Here is a 14,494-nt window from a genome sequence, read left to right on the forward strand (position 1 = left end):
TGTCCACAAATGTTTTTGTCATTTTTCGTCTAGGAACTAATCAATGACTAATGTCACAGGGATTTCACCATAAATTTAGATTTTGAATGTGGCAGAGCCAAGGAGCGAGACTTTGCAATACTTAATAACCTGTTGCGGGCAAAGCCATACGGGACCTCGATGGCTTTCGAAGCTTACCTAATGTGATCAATAATCAAGAGGATTTACAACTTCAGATGGAATAGGGACAGAAATAGGACTTTCAAACTCAGTACGGCGGCTTCTGTACTTCTACTAACTCTATGAACAATATAACTTCAAAACGTTCAGGTTTGTGTCTGCGTCTTACATCTGTGTGAAGAATCCAAGGTGAGTTCGGTTATTACTTCTTTGTAAACCTAGTACCCCGGCTGAGGCTCCGACGACAAGATCTAGAGTGGAGCGCTTACAGTAAAACATAGTTTGGTAAACATTTTTTGATACTGTGATGCTGGCCCTGCTGGACCGAAGCGGCCAGCGCCGGACGAGGTCATGAAGGAGAAGAAGAAGCGGAGGAAGATGGGCATGGATGATGAACAACATAAACCATCCGTCAAAGTATCTAACACAATAATGGAGCCGCGCGTGTCATTACAAAGATGTGACAGTATAAGGATGCAGCTCCTACAGACAAGACTTCAGATGGAGAAGACCGTTTGTCATATCTACAACAGTATACCAGAGGGGAGGCCAAGAAGATTGTGGACAGCTGTTTCCTAATGGAACCAGAAGAAGGATTCAGAACAGCAAAAGAATCCCTAAAAGAAAGATACGGGACACCCCACAAGATATCTCGGGCGTACTCCGTGCAAGCCTCCAAGTGGCCCGAGATCTAAGCAGAAGACAAAACGGCATTGAAGAACTTCGTTTTGTTCTTAATGGAATGCAGAAACGCCATGAGTGGAGACAGGTACCTGAGAGAGTTGGATCATTATTCCAACATCAAGTTGCTTGTGGACAAGCTACCGTTTAAGCTCAAGGAACGCTGGAGGAGACGGTCCCATGAGATAATTAAAGAGCGTCCAGTTTCATTCTCAGACTTTGTAAGCTTCATAAAGAAGGAAGAAGACGTTGTCTCTAATGAGGTCTTTGGCGATCTCAACAACAGAGAGCAGAGCCAAATTTCGAGCTTCAAACAGAAGCAAGGACCAAGGCGAGGTTCAAGCTTAGCATTAGCTATGGCAACAGACAACGCAGAAGCTGAGTCTACAGGTGGCTGTCTATACTGTGCGAAAACCAATCATTGCCTGAATGACTGTAGGGTGTTCGGAGCCAAACCAATGGACCAACGCTTGCGGTACATCAAAGGCCAGGGATTGTGCTTTGGTTGCTTGAAAGCTACACACCTGGCGAGGGACAGCGGGCAGAGTGTAAGAAGTGTCAAAGATCTCACCCTACGGTGTTACACCGAGATGCTGAAACGGCACACAAGAAAACGGCTGCAGTAGGTCATGTACTACAGGAGAGATAAAACCAATGGCGAAAATGACCAGGAAGACATTCCCAAAGTCACCTTGCTTGGAGATGGCCGGTGTGACTCGCCAGGGTACAACACCAAGCTTTGCAGCTATACTTTCATGGAGGAAAAAACTAAATACATCATAAACTTTCAGCTCATCCAAGTTTCAGTGACAACAAGCTCGCAGGCCAGGGAGAAGATGGTCTTTCTTCAGTCAAGTACTTCATTGAAGATGGCGTGAATGTAATGCAATGTAACAGACCGCCATGTTGGCAAAAAGGCTGTCTTGAGTCGTATCGTGACTACACCCTGGCTGATACGTTTAGTACATTGTGTCAAACATCCGCCAGGCCCTGGGGAAGAGAGTCCTCGTAGCCAAGGAGTACAACTTTGTCAGGCACGTGCTTCTCACCTTCTTGATCAGCGACTCGTCAGTAAGGCATAGATAGCGATAGGAAGAGTTCATAGACATCCATATCACAGCCAAAATCTTAATTTGTACACAACACAAATACAAGATAAATTAAATACGTATGACAGTTCCATGAGTAATTTTCTAAATACGTTTTCTGATACTAACGACATGTGACGCTGGGATATCTCATGCCCTGTCATACACACGAAGATGTTGACCAAATGTTCAGCAGGTTCTCAACAAATTTAGACATAAAAGGGATGCACCAAACACTCAAGAGCTCAAATGCTTGTCGGATGCATACACGCCAAACCCAAAATGCAGGTACGGTACGGTAAAGCTCTATGTCTCTTTCTTTATGATTTACTGTTTGTGCAAAAAGATGTGAATTTTGGCTTGTTGCCAACTAGGCATGAAATTGAGGATAATGAAGTTCATTTTGCATTCTTCGAACCTTGTTCTAGACTACAATAACCACTATATAACAACTTCCAATTTAAACTTTGAAAAATGAATGGAATAGAAACACACCCTTCCGAAAGAGCGCCAGTGGTTCTATCACCATAACGTACGCTGACACTATACAACACATAAAACGTCCATAAAAACTGGGCGCCGCCTAGTAACATTTTCTCACGTTATTTCTTGAGTGCGACAGAAATTGTCCAAACGAAACTCCAATCAAGGTCACCAGGGACAAAGTTACATTGCTGGCTAAAGAGTCCTAAAGAATCGGACGAAGGGTAACATGTAATCTAGAGTCGTGGGGGTAGAGAATGTGGCAGACCTTCAGGCAATTTCTCAAAGACAAGAAATTGAGGATAATGAAGTTCATTTTGCATTCTTCGAACCTTGTTCTAGACTACAATAACCACTATATAACAACTTCCAATTTAAACTTTGAAAAATGAATGGAATAGAAACACACCCTTCCGAAAGAGCGCCAGTGGTTCTATCACCATAACGTACGCTGACACTATACAACACATAAAACGTCCATAAAAACTGGGCGCCGCCTAGTAACATTTTCTCAAGTTATTTCTTGAGTGCGACAGAAATTGTCCAAACGAAACTCCAATCAAGGTCACCAGGGACAAAGTTACATTGCTGGCTAAAGAGTCCTGAAGAATCGGACGAAGGGTAACATGTAATCTAGAGTCGTGGGGGTAGAGAATCCTTCGTGGCAGACCTTCAGGCAATTTCTCAAAGACAAGAAATTGAGGATAATGAAGTTCATTTTGCATTCTTCGAACCTTGTTCTAGACTACAATAACCACTATATAACAACTTCCAATTTAAACTTTGAAAAATGAATGGAATAGAAACACACCCTTCCGAAAGAGCGCCAGTGGTTCTATCACCATAACGTACGCTGACACTATACAACACATAAAACGTCCATAAAAACTGGGCGCCGCCTAGTAACATTTTCTCAAGTTATTTCTTGAGTGCGACAGAAATTGTCCAAACGAAACTCCAATCAAGGTCACCAGGGACAAAGTTACATTGCTGGCTAAAGAGTCCTGAAGAATCGGACGAAGGGTAACATGTAATCTAGAGACGTGGGGGTAGAGAATCCTTCGTGGCAGACCTTCAGGCAATTTCTCAAAGACAAGAATTTCTCAAAGACAAGAAGGACGTCTATTGCCTAAGTACGCTCACAGAATGTATCTTCCATAACTATACACTTAACTTAAATCAGCAGTGCTTCTTTTCCTTAGTTAACAGTTTATTTTATATTTATTAGTACGTTAAAATTGCAATTGACATTGATGTTTGTTTTATTATCCCTTGGATATATCAGAGTATTGAGATTGAAATCTTGTTCTGTCTGCCCAGTAGCTGCTGAGCCGGAGCCAGATGATTATGATGCCGATGAGGCATGCTTCAAAGACGACCCCCCCCCCCCCCCCATGATTTAACCTGTTACAGTATTTGTTGCTCTGAAACAACGTGATGCTAGCATTGACGAGACGCAAAACAGAATCATCGCAGGATAAGAAGACAATCACGTTAAAAACAAAAGGCCAGGTGAGCACGGTCCTCGGTACCTGCATCCACAGACAGAAGCAGTGACACTGATTGTGAAGTAGACTGTATCAGGGAGATAAACGGCTTGATAGTGCAGTAATACTCAAGCATAAAATTGATTCTAATTTGAAAATAGGACATATAAATTTCAGTATCAGCCAACCAGTGCAATAAAAGCAGCTTTCGACACCTCAGGAAACAGCACCATGAGTTCGGCAGACCTGCAGGCCAGTGGATTCAGCTTTGACTCCTTCAGCATCCCAAATCCAAGGTCACAAGCGACAGATTACGGTGAGCTTTGAGTGTTCTGTTATGAGCCCTTGGCTGGTCTTAGTAATGTGCGGTCTGTCAAATCCTTAAGTGTTGTTTTGGGGCCGGGGGTCCCGGATAATTAGAAGCCATTGAATATTGTGTATTGCATTGTGGTGTGACTCTTGCATTGGGTGCGTTTTGTATACTCTCTTGTTTGAGACTATGTTGATGTTACCACCGTACGAGTATTAGAATAAAGGAATGTGACTGGTAATTGCACCATCTGGCCTTGATTGATTTGGATGTGAGAGAAATGTATGATCGCTAAATCCTGACCACTAGTTAGACTTGGTTCTTGACATGAGCGTAGTTAGAGTTCTGCTCTAGTTCAGGGGCTGAGTCTTATAGTAGAGCGTAGTTCCCAGTAAGCCAAGTCAAGCCCCACTCTAAATGCCACACGTGGACTTATTAAATGCAAATAAGATCAATTCTAAATTAAGGTATGAACGGCTCTATTGACTAGAATAACTTCTAGTCGAATTCTGACAATACTTATATCATTTTCCAGGACCGACACACGGCTGATTCTGATTGCTACAAGCAGTGTCCTGGTGTTGAGAGGTGGAGTACACCTTTAGACGCTTCGTCTCCCCAAACAGGCTATTCGGGCTCTACCTAGCGACTAGTTTTACTTGCACGGCGTGTCAGAAAGACTGGGTAGGTGCGGACGTGGAGCATCATTTCTTGGACCTAGACCTCCCAGACAGCGGCCTGAGATAGCACTTCAGCAATTGATTGATGACCTTTTCTCCCCATTAGCTGTAACATCTTATTTCATGAATGGTAAGTTAACTTGATTACGATTCTTCTATTGGATTGGTCGAACGGACAACTCTATCAATCTTTACAACACATGTGCATCTTGGCCACTAGATTGATCTTTCTTAGAAACTGGAAACATCTTGTATTTTGCTGAGAAAATGCCTCAGAGATAGGAAGATCACTAAGGAATAAATAAAGACAGACGAAATTACTTTCAAACCTGATGAAGCTATTCATGCAGTGTACCTGTAATCACTTTCAAATAAGACAACAACAGACTATTTGTGTCATGAAATAAAAGACAAGATTAAGGCATTTACAGTAGCAGGTTCTGTAATAGATGAAAGGTAGAAACTTGAGGCTGGAACATCGTCAGAGGGCATAATACAATAGCACCAGACAGAATATATAGCTTGTCCTCCTGACACAGTACATGTCATCTGAGGACTCAGGCTCTAGGTCTGATGATGGGGAAGAAAATACTTTTAAGCCGGCATTTTGCACTGTGATTAGAGGCCAAACAACATCACAGTACCTTCAGACATTAAGATGAAAATCATAGATTTGTCCAATGCATTAATGCGTATCTCATGCCTTTCATAAAGCTCTTATGTTAGTGTTTCTGGATGTTGGACTTCGAGCTATTTCTCCCTTTTCTTCCGAACTGTCTCCATATTTTGTGATCAACGTGAAAGACTCCCTGGCTTGACTTATGCATGCAGAAATGTTCAGCGAGCAGGGCATGTCTGTATCCTTGAGTTACATACGTATGTGGCTGATGCTGCGCTACAGAATATGATATATCAATTTTGTACATAACAGCACAAAGCTATATCACTTTGTCGGCAAAGCTGAGCTGAAATACTCCCTCACAAGGAGGAGGTGGCACTGGAACGCTGCGGAGGGCATGATGTAACTAATCATCCTCTTCACCATCACACACTATCCTGTCATCAGGGTCATCATTGAGGTGTGCGCTACAAGGCAACAGACGTCCATGCAGGGTCTTGACTTCATTTCTACTGAGGCAACAGAGGCCTTTGATGCCTTGTGTGACATTGTAGATGTCCTTGTTTACCAGTACCCTGGGCATATACTACCAAGCAGAGCCTAAAAGCAGGAAAACGATATCTGAAAACCGACTACAAGACCCATGTCAAGGTTGAAGACAGATACCGTGACCATTGCATAGTATTCATCAGCAGCTCGTCGGTATTTTTTGTTTGTTTTCAACTAAATGGGCATATTCCTTTAATTGACACTCTTTGGACAACAGTTTGCGTTTTAATCTGACTCATGAATGACAAATTTTATTATGCAATTATTTCATTAAACCTATGTTTCAATCTTTCCCAGGTAAGACAATAGTATTTTTAACCTCATCCTTAGCCTAAAGGCATCCGTACGTGAAATGAATGAAATGTTTGACATTTGTCCTACAACACACCATGGGCAGGTTGAGGACAAGGCTGCTTCCATGTCTCTTTTATGTTCTGCAAATTTTGACGTAATTGCATATTCCAAATGTCACATTAATAGTATATTACGAAGCACACGAATCTCCAGAAGTATATATACAAGGCATAGAGAGGGATGCAAGACAAAATAACACTGTAGCTGATTGCGTTTTGTTTTATAATGATGTAGATATCCGCCGTCTTGGTATAAATTATGGAGGATAACGCCCAAGAGCGGGAGCGCAAGGATCCCCAGAAAATTTGACACGTTGGGGAGGGCGTTTCAGGACACAGTTCCAGCGAACATTATCATGAGCAAGTTTTAAAGCCAGAGCCGGGGGCCGGATGAGACGGTGCGAGCCAACACTGTCCAGCTCCAGAAACTGATGCGCAGGGCCCGTAGGCAGGACGCCCGGATTTGACAGACCTGGACAAAACACTTCGCGACCAGTTCGATGAGGGACAGACACCTTCTCAGATTCTGATCATAATGAGGAGGTCGTAGTTATACCTAAAATTGAACCTCACAAGCTGCACCCTGAACTGGCTAAGTTAGAGCCACAAATCTGCCAAAGGTATAAATGTAAGCTGACATATGAACAGCTTCCTAAGGCACTTCTAGTGTTTGTATCTGAATACAAACGCAAAACTATTGTCAGATATATGCCACCCGCGTTAGATGCATTCATTAACTTCATGGCCATGTGGTCTAGAGGGAGTGAACCCTTACTAGAACACCTGAAGGAGCAATGCATTGGTTTGTCTTATCTACCGTGAGTTAGCCGACACTGGGAAACCTGATTTCCCCTTCGAAAACTGGAAGTACAAAGTAAAGAACAAAAACACATTCGGGAAAAAATGGCAGGCAAATTTCTAGAGGCCAGCTAGAGGCATTTGCAGATGCTCACTATCATTGGTGACTATCTCATCAAAGTGAACTGGTATGCTAAACAGTGATGTTTTATTTTTTCCAGTTGGTTGCTAATGTTCAATTAGTCATTCTAAAATGTCATATGAAACAAAAATTTGAGGACCCTTGGCCTTTACGTCAGCTACTGACAGCTAATTGAAGCTGTTTATTTCCCAAAAATTATAACTTGAACATCCAACACACCCATCTAACTAAGCTGAACCAGCCCCCACTGAGCAAGAGACACAGTCCCCGAAGTCTGGGTTTCCAAGAGGCTGGACAGCTGTAACAATAGACCTGACTAACAACCCCGGAGTAAGTTGGATGTTCTGCCACAATAACTTAACATCGATGTCATCAATGATGTGTCACGATTTGATCTACCAACAATGGTAACGTTTGATTGTAGCTAAATATTGTGAACCTCCTTTTATGTTCAGATGTTGCAAGCTGTGCTGACTTCATTTCAGAAAAATACTGACTTTCTCGACCAGAGTATGACACTTCTCTATCGGAGGTGTCCATCTGTTGATATGGTCTGCACCAGTATATTGCGTTGATCGATGTTCGCCTCATCTCACGAGCTTCTGTACAGGAAATAAAAAAATAAAGAACCAAAATTAGTTGTGTAACAATTTTTCTTTTGAACGTTGACGCGATAGATATGTCTTTAGCCAACAGAGAAGTGGAGAGTTGATACACATGGATAAACACTTAAAAATCCTAAACACGTCTTCATGGTTTCGAAAGACATTAAAACAATGTTAAACAAACATAAGATGTGTGATTTGTTAAACGAGTTCGGGAAGATTGCAAAGTAGAATGATCCAGTCCGCCAACACGTAAACAAGATAATCCATCACAGATGTCAGCCGCGGTCGGCCTCACACTGTCAAAATTCTGGAGACATTTTGTCACAAATTGCAGACGAAAAACGGGTGAATATCATCGCGATAGTACAAGACTATCATCGAGATAGTATCAGAAACTAAAAGTTCGGGACAAAACTTGAGGGTATGGACAAACTGACGAGTTGGTTGCGAGCCACATTCCAAACGCTGCCTCACACAACATGGCGTGGATAAAGGATACGACAGAATCAATCAATGTTCTTGACCAAGAATTCGTCAACATAGAGACACAGGCAACCAACATCTTAAAAAGTATTCTTCCTACATAATAACAAAAACAAGAGGACTCTTTCCATGGGCAAATGACCTCTTACTTTAAGTCTTAGCAGTGGCAGCGAAGCACCCACCTCTCGCCACCGCCCTTCTCCAACTGAAGCTGCGAGACTGTTTGACGGGATTTACTGTACATATCCATCCGCCGTCAAACTGGCCAGCTGTACAGCATCAAAATAATCCATCGTGAATAACTAATCTTTTTTTTTTCAATTGTTAGCCACATTTTTTACCAAAGCAGGAAATATTACCAGTGATCTAACATCGCGCTCAAATTCGGCGAATGCTTCCCTCCTTGCGTGGAACTATTTTCTGGCGGCACTTGTGTACATCCTGTCTATGGAGGGTGTTCGGTAGCGTGGGGTAGCGAGGCTCACAAAGGGTTTGTCAAAACGGAGTGGTTGTGGATAATACAGAAAATGCAGACTGGTTTTGTTTCGTGTCTTCCACAGTTACCAGAAACAAAGTGATCATAACAAGCTAATAATGAAGACCTTTATTGCACATTTTGCCCCACTTAGCAAGTACAGGTCACATGATAAGAATCAAATATGTGACAATGGTCACAATGGTAACAATCATTAACATTTATATGTGCATTTATATGTCTAATCTACAGTGTGATTCTTTTTTCCAACTGTGGCCATCCAATAAAAATTCACCTACTACAATCTAAAATCTTTGAAAAGGCAAAATTGGTTCATTTACAGTAGCTTTAAAATTATCGACCAAAACTGACATATTTTTTGACAAGGGCAGTTGAAACTGAACTTAAACATGTGAATTGTCCAAACTTCCATCTTTCCAGTCCGAGTTTCATCTCAACAAAGGCATCATAGGAATGAATGCATGCATGAATGAGTGAATGCTTGAATGAATGGATGGTGAATGGTTGATTCCTAGAGATGCAGTTATGAATAACCTGACTGACTCTAAAGTTTATGGAAAGATTATTGAAATCTCACGTACGTACTGCTATTCAAATTTCGTTTCTCATTGTGCACCTGCCTTTTGGTTATCAGGAATAGAGGTGACAGTATCATCGAACGACGCAACTGTTGTACGTGGGCTGATGATGTCGATGATGGACCTACCAGCCAAGGCCAAGGCACTGGTGATGAAGCAGTTCAATGGCAAACATGGATGCAACGAATATAAAGATTCTGACAAGACCCTCACCAGTCTTTATCGCATATGGCCCTACACCGCTGACATGACGATGAGAGGTCATCTAACCATCTTCGAGGATATAACCACTTATTTCCTCTTAGCTCTTGGATATTTTTCTGTCCAAACAGCTCGTGTATACAAGACCTTGCATTTGGAGAACAGTGCATTCCTTATGTCACGTATGCATATTTCACTATATGTTTACAGTGATATAGTCTTTACATATGTTCTCTTTTCAGGAGCTCCAGGATATGCTCCAAACATTCCGTAAACGAACAGCAAGTAGTGAAGTGATTAGTGAGCCTGATAAACATGAACATGATGTACAAATTGAACCATTTAACAATTTAAGTAACCAGTGGTTCAAATGGATCATAGTAATGTTTCAATAGCTACTGTTTCAACTGGGCATGTAGAGAGAATACAGTGGACACAACTACTGAATCACGAGTAAACAAGATAAAAAAGCACTTGAAAACCCTTACAGGAAATATTATCAAACGCCGCACATCCTGCCCGGCTATGCACAGTTTCTCAGTCGCACACTCAGCTCTCCTGCCTCCACCCCACCGTGTACCTCTCTTCCGTGAAACTCCTTCACCAGTTCCAGGGGTTCTATGACTTCCACCTCAAAAACTTCAGCAAACGCTGAAAGGCGACAACAAGAAGGTAGCTATAACGCTGTATTATGATTTTACATTGATATTTAATGTTGATAAAAGATGCATGTTTTATCAATGATGTTCAAGACTGTGCGAGACATGCTGCCACGTCCACCCAAGGTCGAGCACTTTGAGATGGACTTTGAGGACGACATGTGGGGAGCAGTCCGGTCCGTGTTTCCAGCCTGCACACGGAATGGCTGTGGGTTCCACCTGACACAGGCCGTCTACAAGAATATTCAAAGGCTGGTATGTGCACAATTTATCACTGTGCACCTATGAATTATTTTAATAAATTCATATGTAAATACTATATATCATTTAAATATAGTGCAAATATTTTGATTGCCATGTCTAAGTATCTTTTCATATTGTATTTCAGGACTCCAGCCAGTCTATTATGAGAAAGGTGGAGCCAATGAGTTTATGAGGAAGCTCATGGTGCTCCACTTCCTCCCTGCACAGCGCATCAGGGGCGCCTTTGAGGAGATGAGGAACGAGGTGAACCACCCGACCCTACTCGAGCTCATGGAGTACATGGAACGGGGGTGGCTGGGGAACAGCGTCTGGTCCATAGAGGAGTGGTCGGTAAGAACCAACAACGATCTGGAGGGTTATCATACGAGGCTAAACAAGAAGGCGCAGCTCTCCCTGGCCTTATACCTGTTGGTCGACCTTCTTCACAAGGAGGCGCAGTACGTGCGCCTCCACGTGCACGTAAAGATGGTCAGTACCAACAGGCTGACGCGCTACCAGTGAAAGCACTACCGAGTGCTGCAGCGCTAGATCTTGAAGATGTTCGACAGGTTTCACGGGGGAGAGATGGACACCGCCTCGTTCCTGCGGACGGTAGAGATAAGCTTCTTGATTTGTGTGTTCTGGATTCCCGTATTTTGTAATGTACACATTTTTTCGATGTGAATAAATGGTTTTTCAAGATTTTTGTAACGATTGCAACTTGTGATGGTTAAATGTCATCAGTGTTAAAAAGTGTTCAAATCAAAAAAGGAACCTAGCAAGACACACAGCAACACATACCCCATCTGCAGGAAAATATTAAAAGGATGGCCATTCCCTCAACAAGCATATGAATAATAGTTATCGTCCAACAGAACGTAATTGTCAATTATTTAGAAAGGATATCACTCTCAACATAGGAGACATTGTTTTAACCACATATATACTTTTGAAGTGACTTTAGTTGGCTTGAAATACTTTTAAAATGTATTTTTTTCCTTGTGTTTCTGTATGTAGCATTTTTGCGTAAATGTTATGTTTGTTATATTCTAGTTCATCTAATACTGTTACGTTTTTACCAAGCAAAGCAACAGTTAGAAATGGTGACTGACGGAAAGTCAATTACAATTGAGGTGCCTGATTCAAGTGGATGTCACCAGAATGAGGAAGAACTGCTGCAATACGGCTATTAACATGATTTTTGGGCAAGCTTTCCAACTGAACTTTTCAGGATTAGGACAGTATATCTGAAAAGCATTTCTTTCCATAGTAAAATCAGTCACCGGGAGACACGGTGATGCCCTCAGAGGAAAATGACACCGTCACCGGGGACACGGTGGGTGATGCCCTCAGAGGAAAAGGACACCGTAACCGGGGACACGGTGGGTGATGCCCTCAGAGGAAAAGGACACCGTCACAGGGGACACGGTGGGTGATGCCCTCAGAGGAAAAGGACACCGTCACCGGGGACACGGTGGGTGATGCCCTCAGAGGAAAAGGACACCGTCACAGGGGACACGGTGGGTGATGCCCTCAGAGGAAAAGGACACCGTTACCGGGGACACTGTGGGTGATGCCCTCAGAGGAAAATGACACCGTCACCGGGGACACGGTGATGCCCTTAGAGGAAAATGACACCGTCACCGGGGACACTGTGGGTGATGCCCTCAGAGGAAAATGACACCTCTGCATTCCAGCAGTTTAACACTCCTTCCAACCCCAGTAGCCCCCCACCCCCAGCACATCACAGCCTGCCCCTCCATTCGCACTGGGACTCCATGCCCCAGAACCATTCTGACTGGGACCCCTGGGCCTGAACCCATTTCCACAGGGACCCCTTGCCCTACCACCATACCCACAGGGACCCCTGCACTTATTCATTATCGTATACTGGTAAATATAACTGTTTTACAGCTTAGAAGATCAGAGGTAGAGAAGAATACCAAATGCCTATTTCATCAAAGAAAAGCAGAATCTGCAGACAACATTTTCAAGGCTCTACAATGACTTGGGTATGCAGTTATACCACGCGAAGTCCGCCAGTTGAGGAAAGAGATACCAGAGGTCACTGCAGTTACAGCTTATTTTCGCAACAAAGCTCCATTGACTCCTATTCGTGCATATGACATTCTTGGTTGATCTGTCTTCCCGCCAGATCATAGTAGTAAGAGCACAGTGATTCTTCCGTGTTTGAGTAAATAAATGATTAGAATTCCATACTTGTAGCATTATGAATCATGCAAATTAGTAGCACATTTACCTAATTTTCAGTAAAATACCCTCGTTTTTCTAATTTGCTATGGTAAGACTTGTGCAAGAGTGTTCAACCAAGTGTGTTCAACCAAGTGTTTAGGTACGCTTTCTCAAACCTTGATTACCGTTATTTAACGGTACACCCACTGCAGACCAAATCTGCATCAGGTGTGGCGAGGCAGCTTTTCAGGATGAGCACAGGATTTGGGGGTATTAAGTTCCTTTGTATTTGTTCACCCTTGTGGGGTATTCAATTGCTGTTCGGTTTCGCCAGGAAGCCTTAAAAATATTCAGAGAACCTTTTTTTTCCAATCGGCAGATAAAATAGGAACTTTCCCTGTATCTTTTGGAGGGTCGGCCTAACCCCCCCAAATTCCTTTAATATAAACCACCCCGGGGGGGGGGGGGGGGGCGACCAGAGAACTCCCTCTCCCGTGCGTTACTGGAGCAGTCAGTCCGCTTTGCGAATCTGATAGAGAAAGGAGGGTTGGACCATGGAATAAAAGTCTCTGCGGAACTGTCGGGCCCCAGAGCCTTCACTTAGTGATTCAGAGGTTAATTGGGAAATGTTTATAACAGGAAATAACGGTTTGAATCATTCAGGTGGACGAGGCAGAGGAGGCTGCGAGAGAACAAGAAAGGGCGGACCGGGAACAGTTCAATGCAGAGATGGCCTACCTCGCCCATCTGGAGCGGAGGTTCGATGACCCAGAGGAGGGTCCAGAGGCCATGCGATTGTACGACGAGTTCGTCAGAAAGATGAACGAGTAGGTTTTATGTCTCTTGTTGGAGATGTTACGCAAAAAATAGATACATTGTGGTAGATGTTACGCAAATTAAGATACATTGTTGTAGATGTTACTAAAAAGTAGATACATTGTTGTAGATGTTACTATAAAAAATACATGAATTGTTGTAGATGTTACTTAAGATGAACCAGCCCCTACTGAGCCAGAGGCACAGTCCCAGAAGTCTGGGTACTGATAATGCAGAAAATGCATCTGGTTTTAGTCGTGATTTTCAGTTGCCTCATACAGCAAATAATATTCGTGATTTTGTTTAACTGTGACGTTTAATCAAAACATCACCTTCTACTGTAAATTGAAATATTTGAAAAGGTAAAATTGTTTCATTTATCGACAGTAAAGGCAAATTATGTCGACGGTAATCGTGTTGAAAGTTTTTTTTCCAGAACCACAGCGTCGTTCGTTCAATGCAGTCATTAGGATCCTGTATATGCTAACTTATATCTCGTGCCCCCTCCTCCGCTCGGAGAAATACATGGTAGGAGGGTGACTGGGTGTGCTCGAGCAAAATTGAAGGAGGTATTACAACAAAAACCTCCAAGAAGAGAGAGACTTGATCGCCTTGGTACCCTGCCGAAGGAGGAGTTTTGAGTCCACTCCAGTAACAGGGATTTCGTGCCTTTAAAGGTAGCCATGCAAAAGATCGCTTCTGAATGACGGCAGTCCAAATCTACGAGTGGCAGGTGGATGCTACCAACTTATTCATGTCCGATAAAAAAAATTGACAAATTAGTGACAACTGTAAATGGTGAATTGTATAAAGTTAACCAATGGTTCAAGACGAATAAATTGTCCATCAACGTGAAAAAATGTCATTA

At 42.8% G+C, this 14,494-nt stretch overlaps 1 protein-coding gene across 1 annotated transcript; it reads left to right on the top strand.

The window, feature by feature from the left end:
• Positions 1 to 10,458: 10,458 nt before the first annotated feature.
• On the top strand, positions 10,459 to 11,139 carry LOC118418263. Its single transcript, XM_035824108.1, has 2 exons — positions 10,459 to 10,629; positions 10,771 to 11,139. Exons 1-2 carry the CDS (start codon positions 10,459 to 10,461, stop codon positions 11,137 to 11,139), a joined length of 540 nt encoding a protein of 179 aa, XP_035680001.1.
• Positions 11,140 to 14,494: the final 3,355 nt, after the last annotated feature.

This window comes from Branchiostoma floridae, chromosome 6 (genome assembly GCF_000003815.2).
Source record: "Branchiostoma floridae strain S238N-H82 chromosome 6, Bfl_VNyyK, whole genome shotgun sequence".
Classification (NCBI taxonomy): Eukaryota; Metazoa; Chordata; class Leptocardii; order Amphioxiformes; family Branchiostomatidae; genus Branchiostoma; species Branchiostoma floridae.